Source organism: Phlebotomus argentipes, unplaced genomic scaffold (assembly GCF_947086385.1).
Source record: "Phlebotomus argentipes unplaced genomic scaffold, Phlebotomus argentipes genome assembly scaffold_18, whole genome shotgun sequence".
Taxonomy (NCBI): domain Eukaryota; kingdom Metazoa; phylum Arthropoda; class Insecta; order Diptera; family Psychodidae; genus Phlebotomus; species Phlebotomus argentipes.
In genome coordinates this window covers 11,146,809-11,163,755 of record NW_026776177.1, presented here as the reverse complement: position 1 = coordinate 11,163,755, position 16,947 = coordinate 11,146,809, and the positions used below count along the sequence as shown (strand labels likewise).

The 16,947-nt window shown below is 39.6% G+C and overlaps 3 protein-coding genes across 10 annotated transcripts in view; all 3 read left to right on the top strand.

The window, feature by feature from the left end:
- Positions 1-5,384, top strand: part of LOC132260224 (acid sphingomyelinase-like phosphodiesterase 3b) — a 43,878-nt gene extending 38,494 nt beyond the window's left edge. For 6 of the 8 annotated variants that reach the window (XM_059758212.1, XM_059758215.1, XM_059758213.1 and 3 more), the window contains exons 8-11: positions 1,785-1,897; positions 2,881-3,059; positions 3,539-3,647; positions 3,884-5,384. In XM_059758212.1, the coding sequence (XP_059614195.1) occupies positions 1,785-1,897; positions 2,881-3,059; positions 3,539-3,647; positions 3,884-4,258 (776 nt within the window). In that variant the 3' untranslated portion in view covers positions 4,259-5,384. The other 2 variants (XM_059758218.1, XM_059758219.1) reach the window with 2 other exon arrangements.
- A 4,026-nt stretch (positions 5,385-9,410) lies between these two features.
- LOC132259156 (C-type mannose receptor 2-like) lies at positions 9,411-9,815 on the top strand. Its single transcript, XM_059756708.1, has 2 exons — positions 9,411-9,416; positions 9,483-9,815. The coding sequence occupies exons 1-2, from the start codon at positions 9,411-9,413 to the stop codon at positions 9,813-9,815; spliced, it is 339 nt and encodes a 112-aa protein (XP_059612691.1).
- Positions 9,816-11,935: 2,120 nt separating this feature from the next.
- LOC132259154 (mannose-binding protein C-like) lies at positions 11,936-16,680 on the top strand. Its single transcript, XM_059756705.1, has 3 exons — positions 11,936-11,966; positions 16,243-16,294; positions 16,351-16,680. The coding sequence occupies exons 1-3, from the start codon at positions 11,938-11,940 to the stop codon at positions 16,678-16,680; spliced, it is 411 nt and encodes a 136-aa protein (XP_059612688.1). The 5' UTR covers positions 11,936-11,937.
- The last annotated feature ends 267 nt before the right edge of the window (positions 16,681-16,947 follow it).

Sequence of the window (16,947 nt, the reverse complement as noted above, 5' to 3'; positions counted from 1 at the left end):
GAAACACGCCAAAAAGTTTCCGTTTCATACAGTTAATCATATACCTTTTCAAACAGCTACAAAAGTGCCTCGCAAGTGGCGTACTTCAGCTTAAATTGCGCTTTAATTTTATTGTGACCTGAATGCTTGCACAGAAATAAATTTTGATACTAAAACCTTCACATAAACCATAAAGATCAAAACAGTCATTATCCTAAGGCTTGGCGTCTTTATTCTTATCCGCGGGTCAGTCTTTATGGCGCGAATTGCGATATGCTAAAAGACTTTTAATACGAAAGTCATTCTGTGGATTAATGGCCAGGGAGCTTAATTTAAAGCCCAATCTCCGGGTCAGTGACTTTGCTTCAAAGAGAAATTTGAATTCTCCTCCATGGGCTGTTTTAAGACGCAACTCACGGCCTCTTCCATGGAAATTTATTGAGAGTTAATTGTGGCGGGGCGTGAAGAAAAATTTCTAGCAGTCAATGGCACTTTCCTCTTCCGCTGACTTCCCCTTTCTCGCCTGGGTAGGAAAAACCGAGAAAGTGGGTGGAATTTTAACGAGTTGCGATTGTCTTAACTCTTGTTCTCGCGCAACCGTCAAAGACATGAAATGTGCCATGGGCATTACCAGTGATGATGTGGTGGAGAGACAATGAAAGTGTGCCAAACTTGACAATCTGCACTCTTTCTCAGCGTGAAAACTCCCTTTTTCCTCCTGCGGCGGAGAAAAACAACAACACACACCGAGAAACTTGGGTGGAAATTCCGCGCACCCCTTTCCGGAAAATCAATATCATCTTAACTCCTTCTCAGCTATGAAAAAGTCCGTGTGTGCAGGTGAGGAGCGGAGGTCTTTAGTGTCCCACTTTCATTAAAGTACGTTTACTCATTTCCTCTCCCGCTGTTCTCACGTGAGAGACCGGGTATGTGCAGAATGCCCCGGATTGAGTTTCCTCACCCACCATCCCCATTATCGCTCCTGGTGCTGTACGGTTGAATGAAGTGGCAGCACCTTTGAGACTTCATACCTTTCGTGAAAACCAACTCTTCTGGGGGAGTTCAATGAAATTGTTGAGAAACTTTAAAAAGTTATTGCGTACATTTCATGCTTCTGTGAACTCTTCCGGAGGAGTTCAATAAATTTTCTAAAACGCTCCTCTCGCAGTAATTATGTAGGTAGTTACTGGGATTACATATACACATAGGCAATGTATATGAGTGTATTGTAATTGAATTTTAAACCTTTTCTGGCTGTGATTCACTTAATAAAGTCTATGTGTGGTCAGGATTTTAATTTCAGAAAACTTTCCGGTAGTTTTCCGTATTTTCCCAGCAGTAAAACCTCTCTTTTGTCGGTGTTACTGCCTCCCCTTGTAACATGGCAATTGAGAATCTTGAGGATATTGTGGGAAAAGGTGGGAAAATTGAGGTGGGGCATTGAACCTGAAACTAGTCTAGTGAAAAATTCAACAATAGTATGGGATTTTCTCATTTCTCGCCACCCCCTCTCGCCCACCCTTCAATCCAAGATTGTAGTGTTTTGTGTACATTTTGCCCAGGCAAGGAGGAAATTCCTATTGTAATTGAAACACTGACTTGCCCATTCTTCTGCAAGTTTGCCGAGCAGGTAATTTATCGGGCGAGAGACTATTGAGAAATTAATGGTTCAATACCCTCGAGGACAGACGAAAATTTATGTTGATGAAAATTTATGTCCATTAGAGAATCGTCTCTAAAATGAAAATTCTCCCTATCTAATCAATTTCCTCTGTATGGTCGCTCTTTTTTCCTTGTCGTTGCAGGAAAGCCTGTTTCATGGATAATGATTGCGCCGTCTGTGACGCCCAGGAAAATGAATGTTGGTGCCAATAATCCGGGGATGAGACTCTACAAATTCGAAACTGATACAGGGCAGGTGAGATATTTGCGCCGTGATCGCTACTGTTTGTTTTTCAAATGGAGGAGTACCATTGTTGCGCACATGCACACCCAAACCCCAAAATCACTTTACAACTCCCGCCCAATTTAGTGTTTTGGGAACAAATGCAATATCTCTCTGTAAAATTTACGTGACAACACGTCCAGAATATACAGTACATTTTTGCCCAGCACACCTTTTTCCCTGTGACTTGGGGCCAAAAGTGTTCGATTTTTCATTCACATGCAGTTCTATAAACAGCTCCGTGTGCAAACACGAAACATTTCCACAATCAATCGCCGCGGTGCTTGCAGAGTTTTGGGGTGAAATACCTGACTATGTATACGTATGTATATTATATTTACATAGCAGGCGTCCTAATGAGAAATCAATACCGAAGGTTAGGAGGGTGGGAAATTCTTAAGAACTGCCCTTGAGAACCCCTCCATGCGGCTATTTAACCTACATTCTCCGGCATGGATTTTTTTTCCTTAAGAACACTAATCTCTTGCCTGGAAATCTACATTTAATTACCGCGAAAATGTGCGATGGAAGGAGCACACTAAGTGCGGAATGATTTCCTTTCCGGAACAGTCCTTCTTGGAAAGCCTCAGACCCTCAACTTTTCACCGAAATTATAAGTGAGCCTCTCACTGATCAAACAATATGTCATTAAGCAATATTCCGCCTGTTTGTGATGATTGCGACAGAATTGGGATATTTTTAGCATCATTATACAAATACAAGGCGCCCCTTGAGGGACTTTCGCAGCGCAAAATGTAGGACAAGTGTCATTTGAGACGAGGATATCCGATATTGAATATACATATTTGCATATTATTGAGATGTAATTTGATCTCGTTATTGCCTGTTAGGACGTCAATATCGAGTTTAAGGTTGAATTTCATGGTGCTCCATTTGCGGCATGTCTGACAATATGGCATGAATAATTCTTCAATCCTCTTCCCTCTTGCGCGAAGGTGCTGGACTATACGCAGTACTATCTAGATCTGGAACAGGCCAATGCTGCAAACGAGGCTTCCTGGCAAGCTGAGTACAATTTGACCACACAGTACTACGGTCTGGCCGAGGTGACATCCCTGGCTCTGCACAATTTGGCCGACCGCTTCTCAAATAACGAAGATCCCCTACTTGCCAAGTAAGTATCATCAGCAGCAATTTAATAGAGAATGCAAGATAAAGAGCTGAGACAGAAACTAATTCATGCTCACTGAAATCTTATATGAAATAATGACCTGATATAGTTAAACCTGCTTAACCCTTTTATTAGTTCCTTAATCAATATTTGGCAAACTGTTGGGTAAATTCCTTTATTGCAGTTTAAGTTTGCACAACGAACTCGCTTCATCGAACTGTTTATGTGTTTCACTCTTATTGGAAGTCAGTTAAAAGAACCCCATTAAACAAGCTCCACAGATTTCCACTCTCACTCCATGAAGGTATTCCACACCATTCGCCTCTTTTATTGTTGATTTTTCACATCCACCCCGAGATTTTGGGTGGCGATAAATTCGGCAATTGCTAAACCCGAAGAGATGCAATAAAGCCCCTACTCTGAGATTCTTTATTTACCCCCAGAATCCCATCACTAAATGTCTCTTTCACCCCAATTTATAGATACTACCGTGCAAATTCCGTTCGCTACGTGTCGAATCAGTGCGACGGAGCCTGTGCATTGAATCACTACTGTGCCATAACGCGTCTGGATTATTCGGAATTCCGCGAGGTAAGTTTTCTGTTCACATCTCAGGGTATTCCCGAGACGACAATGAGTCTACGGGAACGATGTATTTGCACAGGGACAGTAAATAACAATTTCAGCGGGAATATATTAGGCCACTGACGCTGGCGAAGATGGCACAGTGCCATTGTAGGACTGCCATACTTTGCCAATTTGCATACGGAGTCATGTGTTTTATCTGCACTGAGAGACTGATTTGCTCTATGATTTTCCGCCTGCAGTGCTTGGATACTCCGGCCAGTGCCCTCAGCCGAGCCCAGACGGCTCAGCGATCGCTCTTGGTGCTCCTGCTGTCACTTCTGCTGGCGCTCCGGCAGCGGCGCCCCCTGCAAGGGCTCCTCACCGCCCTGCAGCCCCACAGTGCCACCCACCGCGAGCCCACGCGACCCACCAAGTGCTTAGGGGTAGTTTTGTACATAATGTGGTGGGTGGCGAGGCGGATGTGGGGGTGCCAACGAGACGAGGTCTCTACTTTAGGTAGTGTTTGTGAGGATGTCTCCCGTGTTTGTGATAATTCCTCGACTGTGGCCATGCCATTGTCCTCCCCGCCCTCATCCAGCCTCCCTCCACGCTCCACCTGTACCAACTGCACTTAGGTAAGTTCCATGGACATAACCACAGACTCAGCATAGTCATTATTTGTCCTGTTCATTTCAACAAAACGGAAGGCCTCAAGGGGTGTGCCACTGGGGTGTTTAAGGCTTCTTGTGCTCTAATTTCCAAAATTCCATCGGATGAAAATCAGCTCTTCTAGCTTCTGGACAAGAGTGCTCCTCAGAGTGGCACACCTTTTGACCGAACCTCTAAACAGAGCGCAAACCGAAGATCCTCGACTTCAGAGCAGAGAGAACTTTACAAAAAAAAAACAAAATATTCTTCTGTGTGTCACTTGAATGAGTGCTTCTTTCGTAAATTGTATTATTATATAAATGTCTAAGAGAAAAAAGAGAAAAAATTATGTGCTGTGCTACTTAAAAAAAGAGAGAAGGAGAAAAAATAAACTGAGCATTGGATGACGCATTTTGATAAAGGTGTGTTGTGTGAAGATGAAGATTGGAGCCACTTTTCTCAGCCTCGCTCCCTCTACAGAAGGAACAACTTTTTCCTCCTTCAGCGTTGAGGGTAAAGGTGGTCTCCCTAAGTATAACTCAATGTGTTTTGTCTTTTTCCACCCACACCCAATTTCATTCCGCGCCCCAAATGTGGGTGAGGAATTTCCAGGAAAATATGTGCTCAACATTTTCTCATCGGTTCCCCATTTCTTGCGTTCTTTAATGTGTACATAAATGTTGATAAGAATAATTTTTATATTTGCATATACAATGTAAGTGGATAAAAGAGATTTACATTTATAGGTGAAAAAAATTGAGGGACTACTTGTGAGTAATTGCAAGACAAATTGATAAAATAATTTTTTCGGTTATACATTAACTTTATTGACTCTTTATTAGAACAATGGTGTCACCAAAATATGTATTGAAAATACATAAACTGAGGAATTGTTTTTTTTGTTTTTATCGATGATGAAATAATGTTATAAAATTATGGGAATAACAAGTAGCATAAAAGTCTAAGATCATAAAAATTCACAGTATAAAATGAAGAATCTTAACTGTCGTTATATGTATATAAATATTTATTGAGTATATATTCTAAAAGAGAGGAAAAAACGTGAAATAAAAAAAAATCTGATGGAATTTCTTATCGAAATAAAGAGACAGAGGGAAAAACAACATGACGGCCTCTGTTTACTTGGCGATTCTGCTGGTGAAAAATTATTCGAGTGTCCTTGTCCTCCTCTTTGTGTCAATAACTGTCCCATCACTTCAGTCCTCGGTTCTGTCTTTTGCTCTTGTTTGTGCCACAAAGCGACTGGAAATTGACATGGATTGAGATATTAAAGTGATACACACATCACACAAAATACCATAAAGCACACCTTCCTATGTCACTGGAAACTGTACCTTCAAATGGGCCGTTGAAAGACATAAAATAAACAGCAAAAGCTGACGTCTTTCCCATGCGGTCCATCAATAATTAATCTTGAGAATCGCAGAAGCTGCCCTCGGACGGGAGCGAAACTTTCTGCATAGGACACTTGCAAGCTACATGAGACGATGAGTGATGGGGACTTTCGCAAACACTATTGCATGAAGTTGTGAGCCGTCGAGCTCGTGTAAAATGATAACAAGTTTCTGAGGAGTTCACTTGAAGAAGCTCCTTATCTTGGGAATAGGAGTGATTTGTTCAGAGAGATCCGACGTCAGCAGCAGCTAATTTGAGGGTTGCAGCGAAAAGTCTCGAGTGGAAAATTAGTACTTGAGACGATAATGAAAGAGACTTAGTTTTTCTGCTGGTGCATATTTGGCAGAAAGTGATAAGAAGACTTTGAAAGTTCTTGCGAAAATCGAGATTTAATTGGATGCGGTTTTGCTTAATTTCATATCCATCAAATTGAGTCAAAGGACACTATAATCATCTTGGATCATCTCCTGTCGTCAAGTGAGTTTCCTGCAAAACATTTAAATGGCCATCTTGGCGTCTGTTTCAGGAGAGAATATTCTTCACGCTACACAGCATTTCTTGAACAGGTTCTCCCACCTACTCTACTTGTGCATACACACAAACAGAATTTCCTCTGGAAAACCGAGAGAAAAGTCTGTGCATTACCAACGAGGGTGGGAAAAGTAAATAGCTTTATGGTTTTAAAAGACAACGTCTGTGTGATATTGTTCAACCCTTCTCTCCACGTTTCTTTCCACCCTCACTTGTCTGAGAATTTTCACAACGTGCCTCATAAGAGTTTTCAACAGCTTTTCACACGTGCAATCGACTCTGGGAATTGTCACGCTCTGGTTTAGTGCGCGCATCGGGACAAAGGCGAAATAATGAATGCAATTCATGTGATATGAAATGTTATGGGACATTCTCCAGCCGCGTTTTTGCTCTCGCTATATGTAGAGAAAAATCATGTTCAGCAAAAAAGTGTTCATTCTAATTGTCTCTGAAGGAATTGTGTGAAAAACCATTCATTTCTCGGGTCGAGAGGCAAAATGGGGTGAATGAGCGGAGATATTGCGAGAGGACTTTTCAGGGGTCACTTATAAAGCAATTAGCCTGCAATTGAGCTCAACTGACTCACTTTCTCAGCTTTGAAGTGGGTTTTCAATGAGGGCGTGTGCATTGATATACTGGGAAATTCAGAGGAACGAGAGCTCTTTAGAAAAGTCAATTAGAAGTGACATATTTTAATGATATTTTCTGGGCTGACGATATGAAATAATAGCATGCAACTTTCCGATGTAAATGCCCACAAACATAACACGGCAATTATCTGTGATTTTAATTGCATCACTGCGAAATGGCTTAACGACTTAAGTGTTGTAAATAGAAAAAAAATGTTGGTTCAGTCGATTCGCAGATTTACTCTCTGTCAATGGCTGGAAATTTGATAATGTCTTCAAGAATATATTAGAGATGAATCGTAAAAATTCTATGAATTTGATATAAATTCAATTATACGATAAGCAGTAATAATTTTAGGACAACAAGCAGACTTTTCCCTCCCGCTTCCTTTTCACCTCTATAATTCACTCGTCACATTCAATTGTAGCTCAAAAGCACCCATTTCGCCGTAACAGACGGCAATTCCACTTAAAATATCGTGTGTGAGTGGCTGAGAAACTGTTGGGGTGGTGATGTCACGTGCTGTTCCTCCAATTGTGCCTTCCACCTGATAAAATCGTTAAAGTTTCCAATCGAGGTGCTGTGGAAATGGCTTTCAATAATATTTGAAGACAATTATAATTCAATCACACACATTACGGCACACAAACCCTTACAAATGTCTAAATGAGCTTAATTGAATAAATAACGTGCTTCCCGCATTTGAGATTGTGTCGCACTCTGAGGGCTTTCACCGTATGTAATTCAATCGATGTTGAGCCGCGACAAAGGCAGGTAATTACGCTGAATTTCTCTTGTAAATAAATATTGTTATGGCTTCCCACTTGGCTTCTCTCACCATGAAATCAGGACTGGGTGAGAGATGGCAGGCAAGTGACTTTATACGGCCCTCAGTATCAATTTGCTTTAATCAGAAATTCAACAATTCCGGCGGAGCTGCAAATCAAGAAATCCTTCTGGAGCACGAGTCTCGCAGCTGAACAAACACGCCGTGCTGCTAGGCACAAATGCCTCACGGTGACGCCCCACGGCAATTTTCCAACACACATGCTGTTAATATTGCACAAATGGAATTTACTGTGCCAGGAAATTCATCGTGCTTGAAAATGAAAATTGTTTGATGCACTTAATTGCATTAATTTGTCGCATTCGATGAATATTTTCACCCAGTGCCAGGACTAGAAAATCTGCATAATTGCGAAATGGTAAATATTCCATTTCCATCTCACATGATATGATTGACTTTAACCCAAAAAAGTACCATAAATGGAGTATTCTCCTGAATCTCTCTTGACATTCCTTAAATTTTGCATCAATTCAACTCATGATGAGAGACAAAAAAAATTCTTCATAGGCATCTCTTCAGAATTTCACTCTAAAGCTCGTTGGAGGCGTTTGTGTTGAGTGAAAAAGTCCGTCCCTTAGACCAAAAATTGTATGCAAATGCTCAAGTGATGGCAGAGGAATAAATAAACGCAAGAAAGAGGAATTTCTAAATTGAATAACGAACGGAGGAGGGATGTTTTATTATGAAAATTGCGATCCTCATTGGAATGCTGCGAATTGAAATTTTCCACCACATGTGTGGCTTCAATTTTCTCTTCATACTCTTTAGCTTCTGTCTCCCGAATTCGCTGGGCTTTCTGCAGAACACTTTCGTCATATGGATGTGAATATGAAACATTTTCATTGTGAATTGATATGGTGAAATCAATTTCGTGAAATGTTTCCACATAAATCTACATGTTTTTGCAGTGGTGGCAAAATTAAATGCAAGTTGCAGAAAAGTGAAGCTTTTTTGTGCCTCTAAGCACTCCAAGGCAAAGAAATCCCGGGAAAAGTCACGTCGATTGGATACGTGCTCTTTCTTCACATACTCAGCAAGGTTTTCCCCTCCAGTTTGCCACTCAATGGTAATCGTATTTTAATCACGACGTCACTCTTTCGCCATACATCCTCAAGCCATCACACTGAAATGCAATTCTGCATATTGAATCAATATTTGAAGTGCTCATAGGATTTTACATGTGCTCTCAATGCGCCTCTCTGCCAATTCAAAGAGCCGTCCGTGAGCGAATGTTTATGATTTTATATTGCATTTCCCGAGCTTCCGTCAAATCCATGGAATTGCGGGGAATTTCATAAAATTTCCCATCCATAAAATCACTTTTTAGCTGAATTTTTTTCTAAAATGCCATGTTTCTTTCAATTCCAGCTAAAGCTTAACCACTCCCAAGCTTTAATCTGTGTTTATTCAGATTCATTTTCCGACGTACAGCTCAAATTGCTCAATGGTTTTTCGTAACAAATTTTTTACTCGCGTCCGAATGAGTTGAGATTGTGATATCTGTGAGAATATTTAATCCCATTGCCGGTCCAAAAGGTCAGCAAAGTTTCTGTCTTGTCAGTTGTTTAGCAACCAGCAAAAAGATGATGTCACTCTGTTTGTGTGTTCTTGTGGTTTTTATTGGACAATGCTTTGGCTTTTCCAGTTCTTCTGGGAATTTTTCACCGCAATTTGATGTTTATTCACTACAAAATAAGACCATCTTTATCAGTAAGATGAAAGTGAGTAAAAAGGGAATTATACTTTAATGTACTTAATTCATACTTTGGCTGTATTTCTTCGTTTAGCTCGATTGGTTTGATGCCAAAAGCAAGTGCAAGGACTTCGGATATAACATCTTGGCTATAAAATCCAAAGACGAAAATGCAGCCATTCAAAATATTCTTAAGAATCACAGCGAAGACTTTGCAATTGGCGGATTTGGCTTTGAGGTGGACGGAATTTGGCGATGGGATGGCGATAGAGAACCCTTAACATACGTGAATTGGATTAGTGGAGAACCTGTTGCAAACTCTCTGAAATACTGTGCCTACATAAGGTCGAACGATGGCTTGTGGAAAACTTCAGATTGTGACAATGAAACTCTTTTCATATGCCAACAAATTTCCAGTGAACAATGAGAGACTTCGGGCTATTTAGAGTGTCGTGTGAATTTGCTAAAATCCATTCTGAACTCGATGTGTAGCGATTCGACAGGATATAATTAGTGATAAATGGCTCTTGTCAGCGCAAAAGGACACTATTATAATTAACCCAATGCAATATTCGATTTGAAATATCTGGAGGCATATCTCCAGGATAATATGCAGTTGAGAATGACATTTTGGTCATCAAAACTCACGCCAAACGATGTGACGAGCATTTCCAATGAAATATTTAATGTGGGAAATTCATGTGCGGAATGGCAGATAGAAAATATCATGACAATTTCTAGGTTGAGGCGGTAATTTCATACCCATAGCATGGTCCACATCCATTGTCGCTTGTTCGTCACAACAAATCATAAAGAGCGCGCACTCCTAAATTTGCATAAATTGCTCCCTATTCACAATTGATTTGGGTGCTTTTGAAATTCACAATGTGAGAATTTCATGTCTCTCAACACCTCAATCAATTGTATTTCCATTCTCACACCCGACATCAATTCTCAAACATTATAATTTTCGCCCAACAATGTTCCGAAATTAAATCACTTTCCGCACATGCCATTCAAAGGGAGGGAATATTCACATACGGAGGGTTTGTCATTGAGTGAAATCACTGTCAATGGATCGTTATTCAGAAGTCCTTCGTCGCGAATGACCAGCGATAGAGTGAGCTTTGAATGCTCATATTGCGCGGAATGACTGCAGAAGAATTCAATTATGGTGTAAATATTGGTGCAAAAGCTTCTTTATGTGAGGGATAAAATTGTGCAGATGAACCCTTTTATGGCTTCACCACCACTCAATGTATAATAAATAGAACTAAAATGTTTCGTATAAATTGCCATATTTTATGGCACAATATTATTGCAATATGGAATCGCACACGGAAAATGAATTGGCACTCGAGTGAAAAAGTTCACTTTCGTGGTATTTGCGCAGATGGAGTGGAAAAATCCCAAGTGCTCAGAAAATTTTCTGTATACTCTTCCATTTACCACGAATTCTATTTCGATAAATTTTGAGTCATGAAGTTATAATATGGCAAATTCTGCTTCTCTCGTGCTTTTCTGCATGGGTCAGACGTGCCGAAAAATTAATATCTACATATGTATCCAAACTGAGTTCTGCGCGAGCTCGAATTAATCTCGCGTCGAGAAGCAAACAATGCCGCCGAAAAATGCAGTGTAAGTGCTATCGTGTTAATAAATCAGAAATTTCGCACGTGAGACTCACTTTGGCGAGAAGAGCTCTAAATTACCTGGAAAATAATAAGAGCTTTCTGCTCGTTTCGCCACAAAACAATCACACAATGGGGTGTACAAAGTTGCACGGAATAAAGCCGCGCGGCAGTGCAGTGAATAAAATTGAATATTGGAAAAGTATTGGATATGGTGAGAAAGAAGTGTGATTCACGCCCCGCGAAAGTGTACACGGCGCCTCTCCTTGTGATATATCAGCGCCAGCGAGAGTATTTAAAGTTTTAAGTGAGAAATAGCTCATAAAACATTTATACGTATCCACTGAGCCATATTGTTCCATTATACACTGCTGAATCCACAATTTTGTGCCACACCATCTCGCCCATTTGTGAATCTCTATGTCTTCAAAATACACTTTTGTGTAGATTTTTTATGAGTATGTTGTTCTCTCATAATTTACAAGCCATGATACTCGCCTCCTGGAGCATTCCTTCCGACTCTCCTCGCACAGTCTCTCTTAACGCTAAAAGGTCGGCTATTTTGCACTCTGGATAATAATTCAGTTGCGAGGTTGGCTTGTATACCAGGAAAAATTCTCCCCCTTAGAAGCCAAGAGGGAAGTCCACAATGTAGTTACCGGCTGCAAAATATCAAATTTAATCCTCAACAAAGTCATATAAATGGGGAAATTCTTATGTGTTTGCATGGTTGTAGCAATATATCTTCCAACTTCATTCCATACTTTCTTCCATATTTTCCCGCACACACACACATTTTCCCACCCACTGGCTTTTCCCGCACACCGCACTTCTTTCTGTCACACTGGAGAGTTGCAGTAAAAGCTCATATTGCGTTTCAGTTGGAGAACAAGGATTGCCACTGTGGTGTGGGAAATCATGTTACAGAAACTGGATATAGTTCTGCGGTAAGAACTTGTTGTATTAACACTCAGATCATTTTAAACTGACTAGGAATCGCTAATTCAGCTTTAATATCTCGTCTTTTGCTACTGATTTATGAAAGAGTATTAGAAAGCATTGCGTTTGTGCGACACTCTTTCAATTTTTCAACTTTCTTAACTTCTGCAATGCATACAAAATACAATGAATATTAAATACTTATTCTCACCATTTTCTCACCCGTGCAACCGCAGAAGAGAGTGTTTCTTTTCATTCTAATAATTCTGCATGTAACTTTGATCTATTTGTCATTTTGTAGAGCTTTAAACAAGGAGCTTTCCACTCTAGTTTCACACACTTCTTCTGTGTTCTCAAAAGCACGAGAACAAGTAGAGCTATAATGTAAAGCTTTAAAAGCATCTCGCAATATGCTCGTGAGAAGTCCACCAAGAGTTCTTCGGGAAGCAGGCACGGCCAGGGAAAGAGCTTTTTTCTGTTTCCTCTTCCACACATAATCTCTTCCGCGCTCCAGCATGTGTGTTCTCTCGGCGGAACTCCCGGGGGAATATAACGTAAGAATGAAGATTGACTGCAGTGCCATTTTGCCAGTGGCATGCATTTTGCAGCCATGCAGGAGCTCAAGTGTCTGGCTGTGAATATTGTCACCCATGCCAAAAAGCTCAAATATGACACCACACGGTCACATGGCGAGATGGCCGCATTAGCATTTTTCATAAGCCACTGGCGTCGCCATGAATTAAACGCTTTATAGGAGACCATTTCACAATGTTTAAGACTTTAGAATCCCCTGTTAAAATCCCATTTGGACAGATGCGCGACTCATGGCCTCGTATTCCACTTCTTTTCTTCTCAAACATGTTGAATTTCTTGAATTAGCATAATGACTCATTGCATTTCAGTGATTTCTTTTAAGTTTTGAAAGACCTCAGCTAATTTGAATTCAAATACTCTCTCTGATTTTCTGTCCTAAGAGAATCCAAACCCGCGACGCTCGGAACGTTGAAATTCTTCTGACCTCGCATATAAAATTCCCTGAGAGTCTCGGTCAACCTCTGGCCGTGGAGATAACGTTGCCTTGTTTGATGGTTGTTTTGATGGTTTGCCATCTCGGTTGGGAGACAGAGTGGCCAACTGAAAGCCGAGCACAGAGTCTCTTTGTGTGGCATTTTTAGCGAAAAAGTCTGGACAAATCTGCTAATGTTTTTCCCAAATGGTGCATTTTGTAATTTTATTTACTAACAACTTGAGTGGGTCATTTTCTGCAGCCAGAGCCACCCTGTCATGGTTCTCAACTTTTCCACTGGAAAATGTCTGAAAGTAATGCCGAGATTGTGTGCTGAGGGTGGAAAAAAGGGCCACGGGCGGTAAGTGGAGAAGGTTTGCTCCTTTTAATGGAATTACCACACACACATACACAAGTATTGGTTGTTTGGAGCCCTTGTGTGGAGCCTTTCTTCATTCACCCCTTTTCGCTCCGCACGTGAGTGCCAGAGGGAGCAGTAATACAGCCACCCCTGGCATTAAATGAGGGTGAACGTTTTCAGTGTTTATCGAAGAATTGATTATTGCATTGGTTTCACCCATCCAGCCCCAGTATTGCTTTTCCGCCTCTTTCATTTTATGTGGAACAGGAAGTGCTTTATAGATTTCATGAATTATGACCATGAAAGCCATGAAAGCTTTCAAAGGGATTGTTCTACCTCGGAAGGCATTTTTTCCCACCCATCAAACAAAACACTATGCAAAAGGGATGGCAAACCTCATCATTATTTGTGTAGTGCGCCCAGAAGCTTTTGAATTAGTTGAGAGGAAATTTTCCAATTTAATTAACTTGTTTTTGCGCTAAATATACCAAAAAAAAACTTACAGAGCTTTTCAATTTGGCCAGCAACCATGTTTATTCACCATTGAACAAATTTACGGCTATCAATATGGCACCAAAATGGTATTAGCGGAATTAAAATGGACCATGATAATGGACTGCGGTGAATAAGAGAGACTTTTAAATGAATCGTCCATGGGAAAATTTATTGGACATTGAGCTATTTTGGAATATGTTGATTGAAAATTGTGAAAAAGGGTTGATTCTCGTTAATGGTACAAAAGCTCTCATAACGCGGAAAACTCTAATGAACCGTATTCTCTCACGCAGTGTACTGAAAGAGAATTAACAGAAAAGTTAAAGCGCGTTTTAAAATTATCCCTATAGCTCACATTCACTACACGAACCAGAACACGAACTGATCACTAAAATTGCACCGAATCAATAATTCCACAGGCTAATTGTGACATACATATTATGTTTTGTCATTAAAAATTTAGAATATTCATTATACAAGTCCTGTCTGCGAATGGGATTAATTGAAATTCTTGCAGGAAATGAATTTGATATCGGAAACATGAAATTGCATGTAAAGCACTTTGTCTAATTGCCCTCCAAGTGGTTTATGATTGAAACCGGCATTGTTGCAGAGTTTAATAACTTATATTGAAATCAATACAGAGTATGTTGAGATATGACGATGTATACTTGTATCCCTGGGATCGCATTTCTTTGCCCACCTCCACGCTAAAAGCATCATAATGTGCAGCACGCGAACTTCCTCAGCGCATCCAACACACGGAGTGAAGGATGTGCCAAATGGGGTGCATCCAAGTGAGGGATGTTGAATTTCCCGAGTGAGGAAGTGGCAATTATGACTCTGTGAATGGCTCACCAATTAATTAATAACGAGAAAATTATATTTGGGGCGAAGGAAAACAAATTTATGGCACAACGCCTAGATTTTTAAAAAGTCAAACACTCTCGCAAATGTAAATAAATTAAATTGCACAGAATCGAAGAAGTGTGGTGAGAATTTAATTTCACAGAAAATTCCACAGCCCAGAGACGCAAAATGACAAGGGAGGAAAAGTGCTGATGGTGGAGTGGGTGAATGATGTCAGAGGTGAAATAGAGTGAGTCGACCAATGAATAAAATACCCCCAACAAGAACACAAAGTTGTGTTTTTGTCGTCTCCTGAATTGCCAAATGACGATTTTGTGTACAAAATGTTTCCCATTTTACCTTTTGCCTCATTTTCCCATTCTCTCACTCTTTTTTCTCTCCTCACAATAGACACAAAAGCCCATGGATTTTCCCTTCATCCCCAAGTCTCATCCCTTGGGAGTTTCCACCAGAGAGAAAATTGCTTTCCAAGGTGTAACATGAAATACACCTATAGTTTCAATTTAAATCATTTGCTAAATTTGTGCGAACTCTATTGGAAGAATTCATGGTATTTTAGCGGCTGTGTAATTTACTGAGTATAAAAATGGAATGAATTTATTGAGTAAATTCCTTGTTATCTCTTTTCGAATAAAAATGTTTCTAAAGAATTCAGCCACAGAGTACTATAAATTGAATAATATGAGAGTTTGAAAAATGCACTGAAATTCAGTTACAAAGAGTGTTTCTGCAACAATAGACCTCAAAACTTTCACACTTTTAAGCATTTCGTTACTCTGCCCAGTTGAAATTTCTCTCTATAGTAAAGTTTTCTACAATTACAAGAACGATGAAGACTTGCACATATACGAGAAACGAAGGAAATATTTTCAAATTAATCTCACATAATACACAGAGAGAAATTTTGGGTTAAATCAAAAGAAATGAGTGTAACTTCAGAGTGAGTAAAACTTCTTAATTTAACCACGAATATTCTTAATTCTACCACCATATTTCTCAAAATTACCCATAGAAACTGTGAAAAGATTTCTTTTAGAAGTAAACTTCGAATTTTCTTACTGCAACCCACTTCTTTTCTCAAGTTATACGAATTTCTTCGTAATTTTTCCTTTTGAGAACAAAAATGCTTGAAAATAGTCAAAAAGAGTTATTTTTAATCGAGGTTAATATTGGAAAGTGATTCTGATTCCCAAATTTCTTTCTGTATTTCATCATTTCATAATGAATCATACTGAATTACACTGCTATCCACACTTAATGATAAAGCACATTGAAGTCACATCGTCTGCATGGTCTGTATGTGTAGCAAAACTGTGTATCCTGTTCATGCTTATCATTGTTTTTTTTTCCGAAGCGTTTATAAAGAAAAATGCATGTAAATGAGACTTTTATTTAATTATAAGAACTATGATAATCAAGCATTCGCTCGCGCAAAAATTATGAGCAAGATATTTATCCAGTCCAGTGATTTCTCAAATTCAATCATGGCTGGTCGCATATTGTGTCTTACGTTTACTTTATTTTGTGTCTTTACGCAAACTTGGACTTTAAGTTTCGATCTACACTACAGAGATGGAAAATATTTGTACATTGGACATAATAAGGTGTGTTATCTCTAGATTAAGTGAATGTAATAATTCACATTGCAATTTTGATGTAGGTGTCATGGTTGGAGGCTGTTGAGGAGTGTAAGAAATTGAATATGACTTTAGTAACAATTCGATCTGAAGAGGAAAATAGCGCTGTTCTAACTCTACTCAAGGAGAATCGAGTAACTTTACCTTGGATTGGTGGATATAACTATCAGGAAAATGGAGAATTTCGATGGATTGCAACTGGAGAATTGTTTTCATATACGAAATGGCATAACGACATGTCAAATACGAATGACTCGAATAGGAATTGTGTGTATATGGAACGTGAAGGAACTTGGAACAATTTCAATTGTATGGCCATATCAATATACATGTGTGAACTTGTTGTTTCTTAATAAATGTTACAACAAACAGTAACGAAATTAGGCTTGAAATTGGGTGTTTGTAAAACATTTTCTCAAAAGTTTTCATCCTATTTCTTTCAACCCTCATCAATCATGCTTTTTGGGAGTGTAAATCTAAGCAGAACTGAATAAAATTTTCGTGTTTGCCAGTGCCAAAAGTGTTCATATTGAATCAATGCCACGGTAGGTTGAAATGCAAATTCACTTTTGCACTCAATTTCCGGACAGCATTAGATCAAAAGTTTCACTTGCAATACT

Bases quoted from the DNA above. Each gene is read 5' to 3' on its own strand.
- LOC132259154 (XM_059756705.1), top strand. From the start codon at position 11,938: ATGTTACAGAAACTGGATATAGTTCTGCG. The intron at 11,967-16,242 runs GTAAGAACTTGT...TTGGACTTTAAG, and splicing joins AAACTGGATATAGTTCTGCG to TTTCGATCTACACTACAGAG. The intron at 16,295-16,350 runs GTGTGTTATCTC...ATTTTGATGTAG, and splicing joins TGTACATTGGACATAATAAG to GTGTCATGGTTGGAGGCTGT.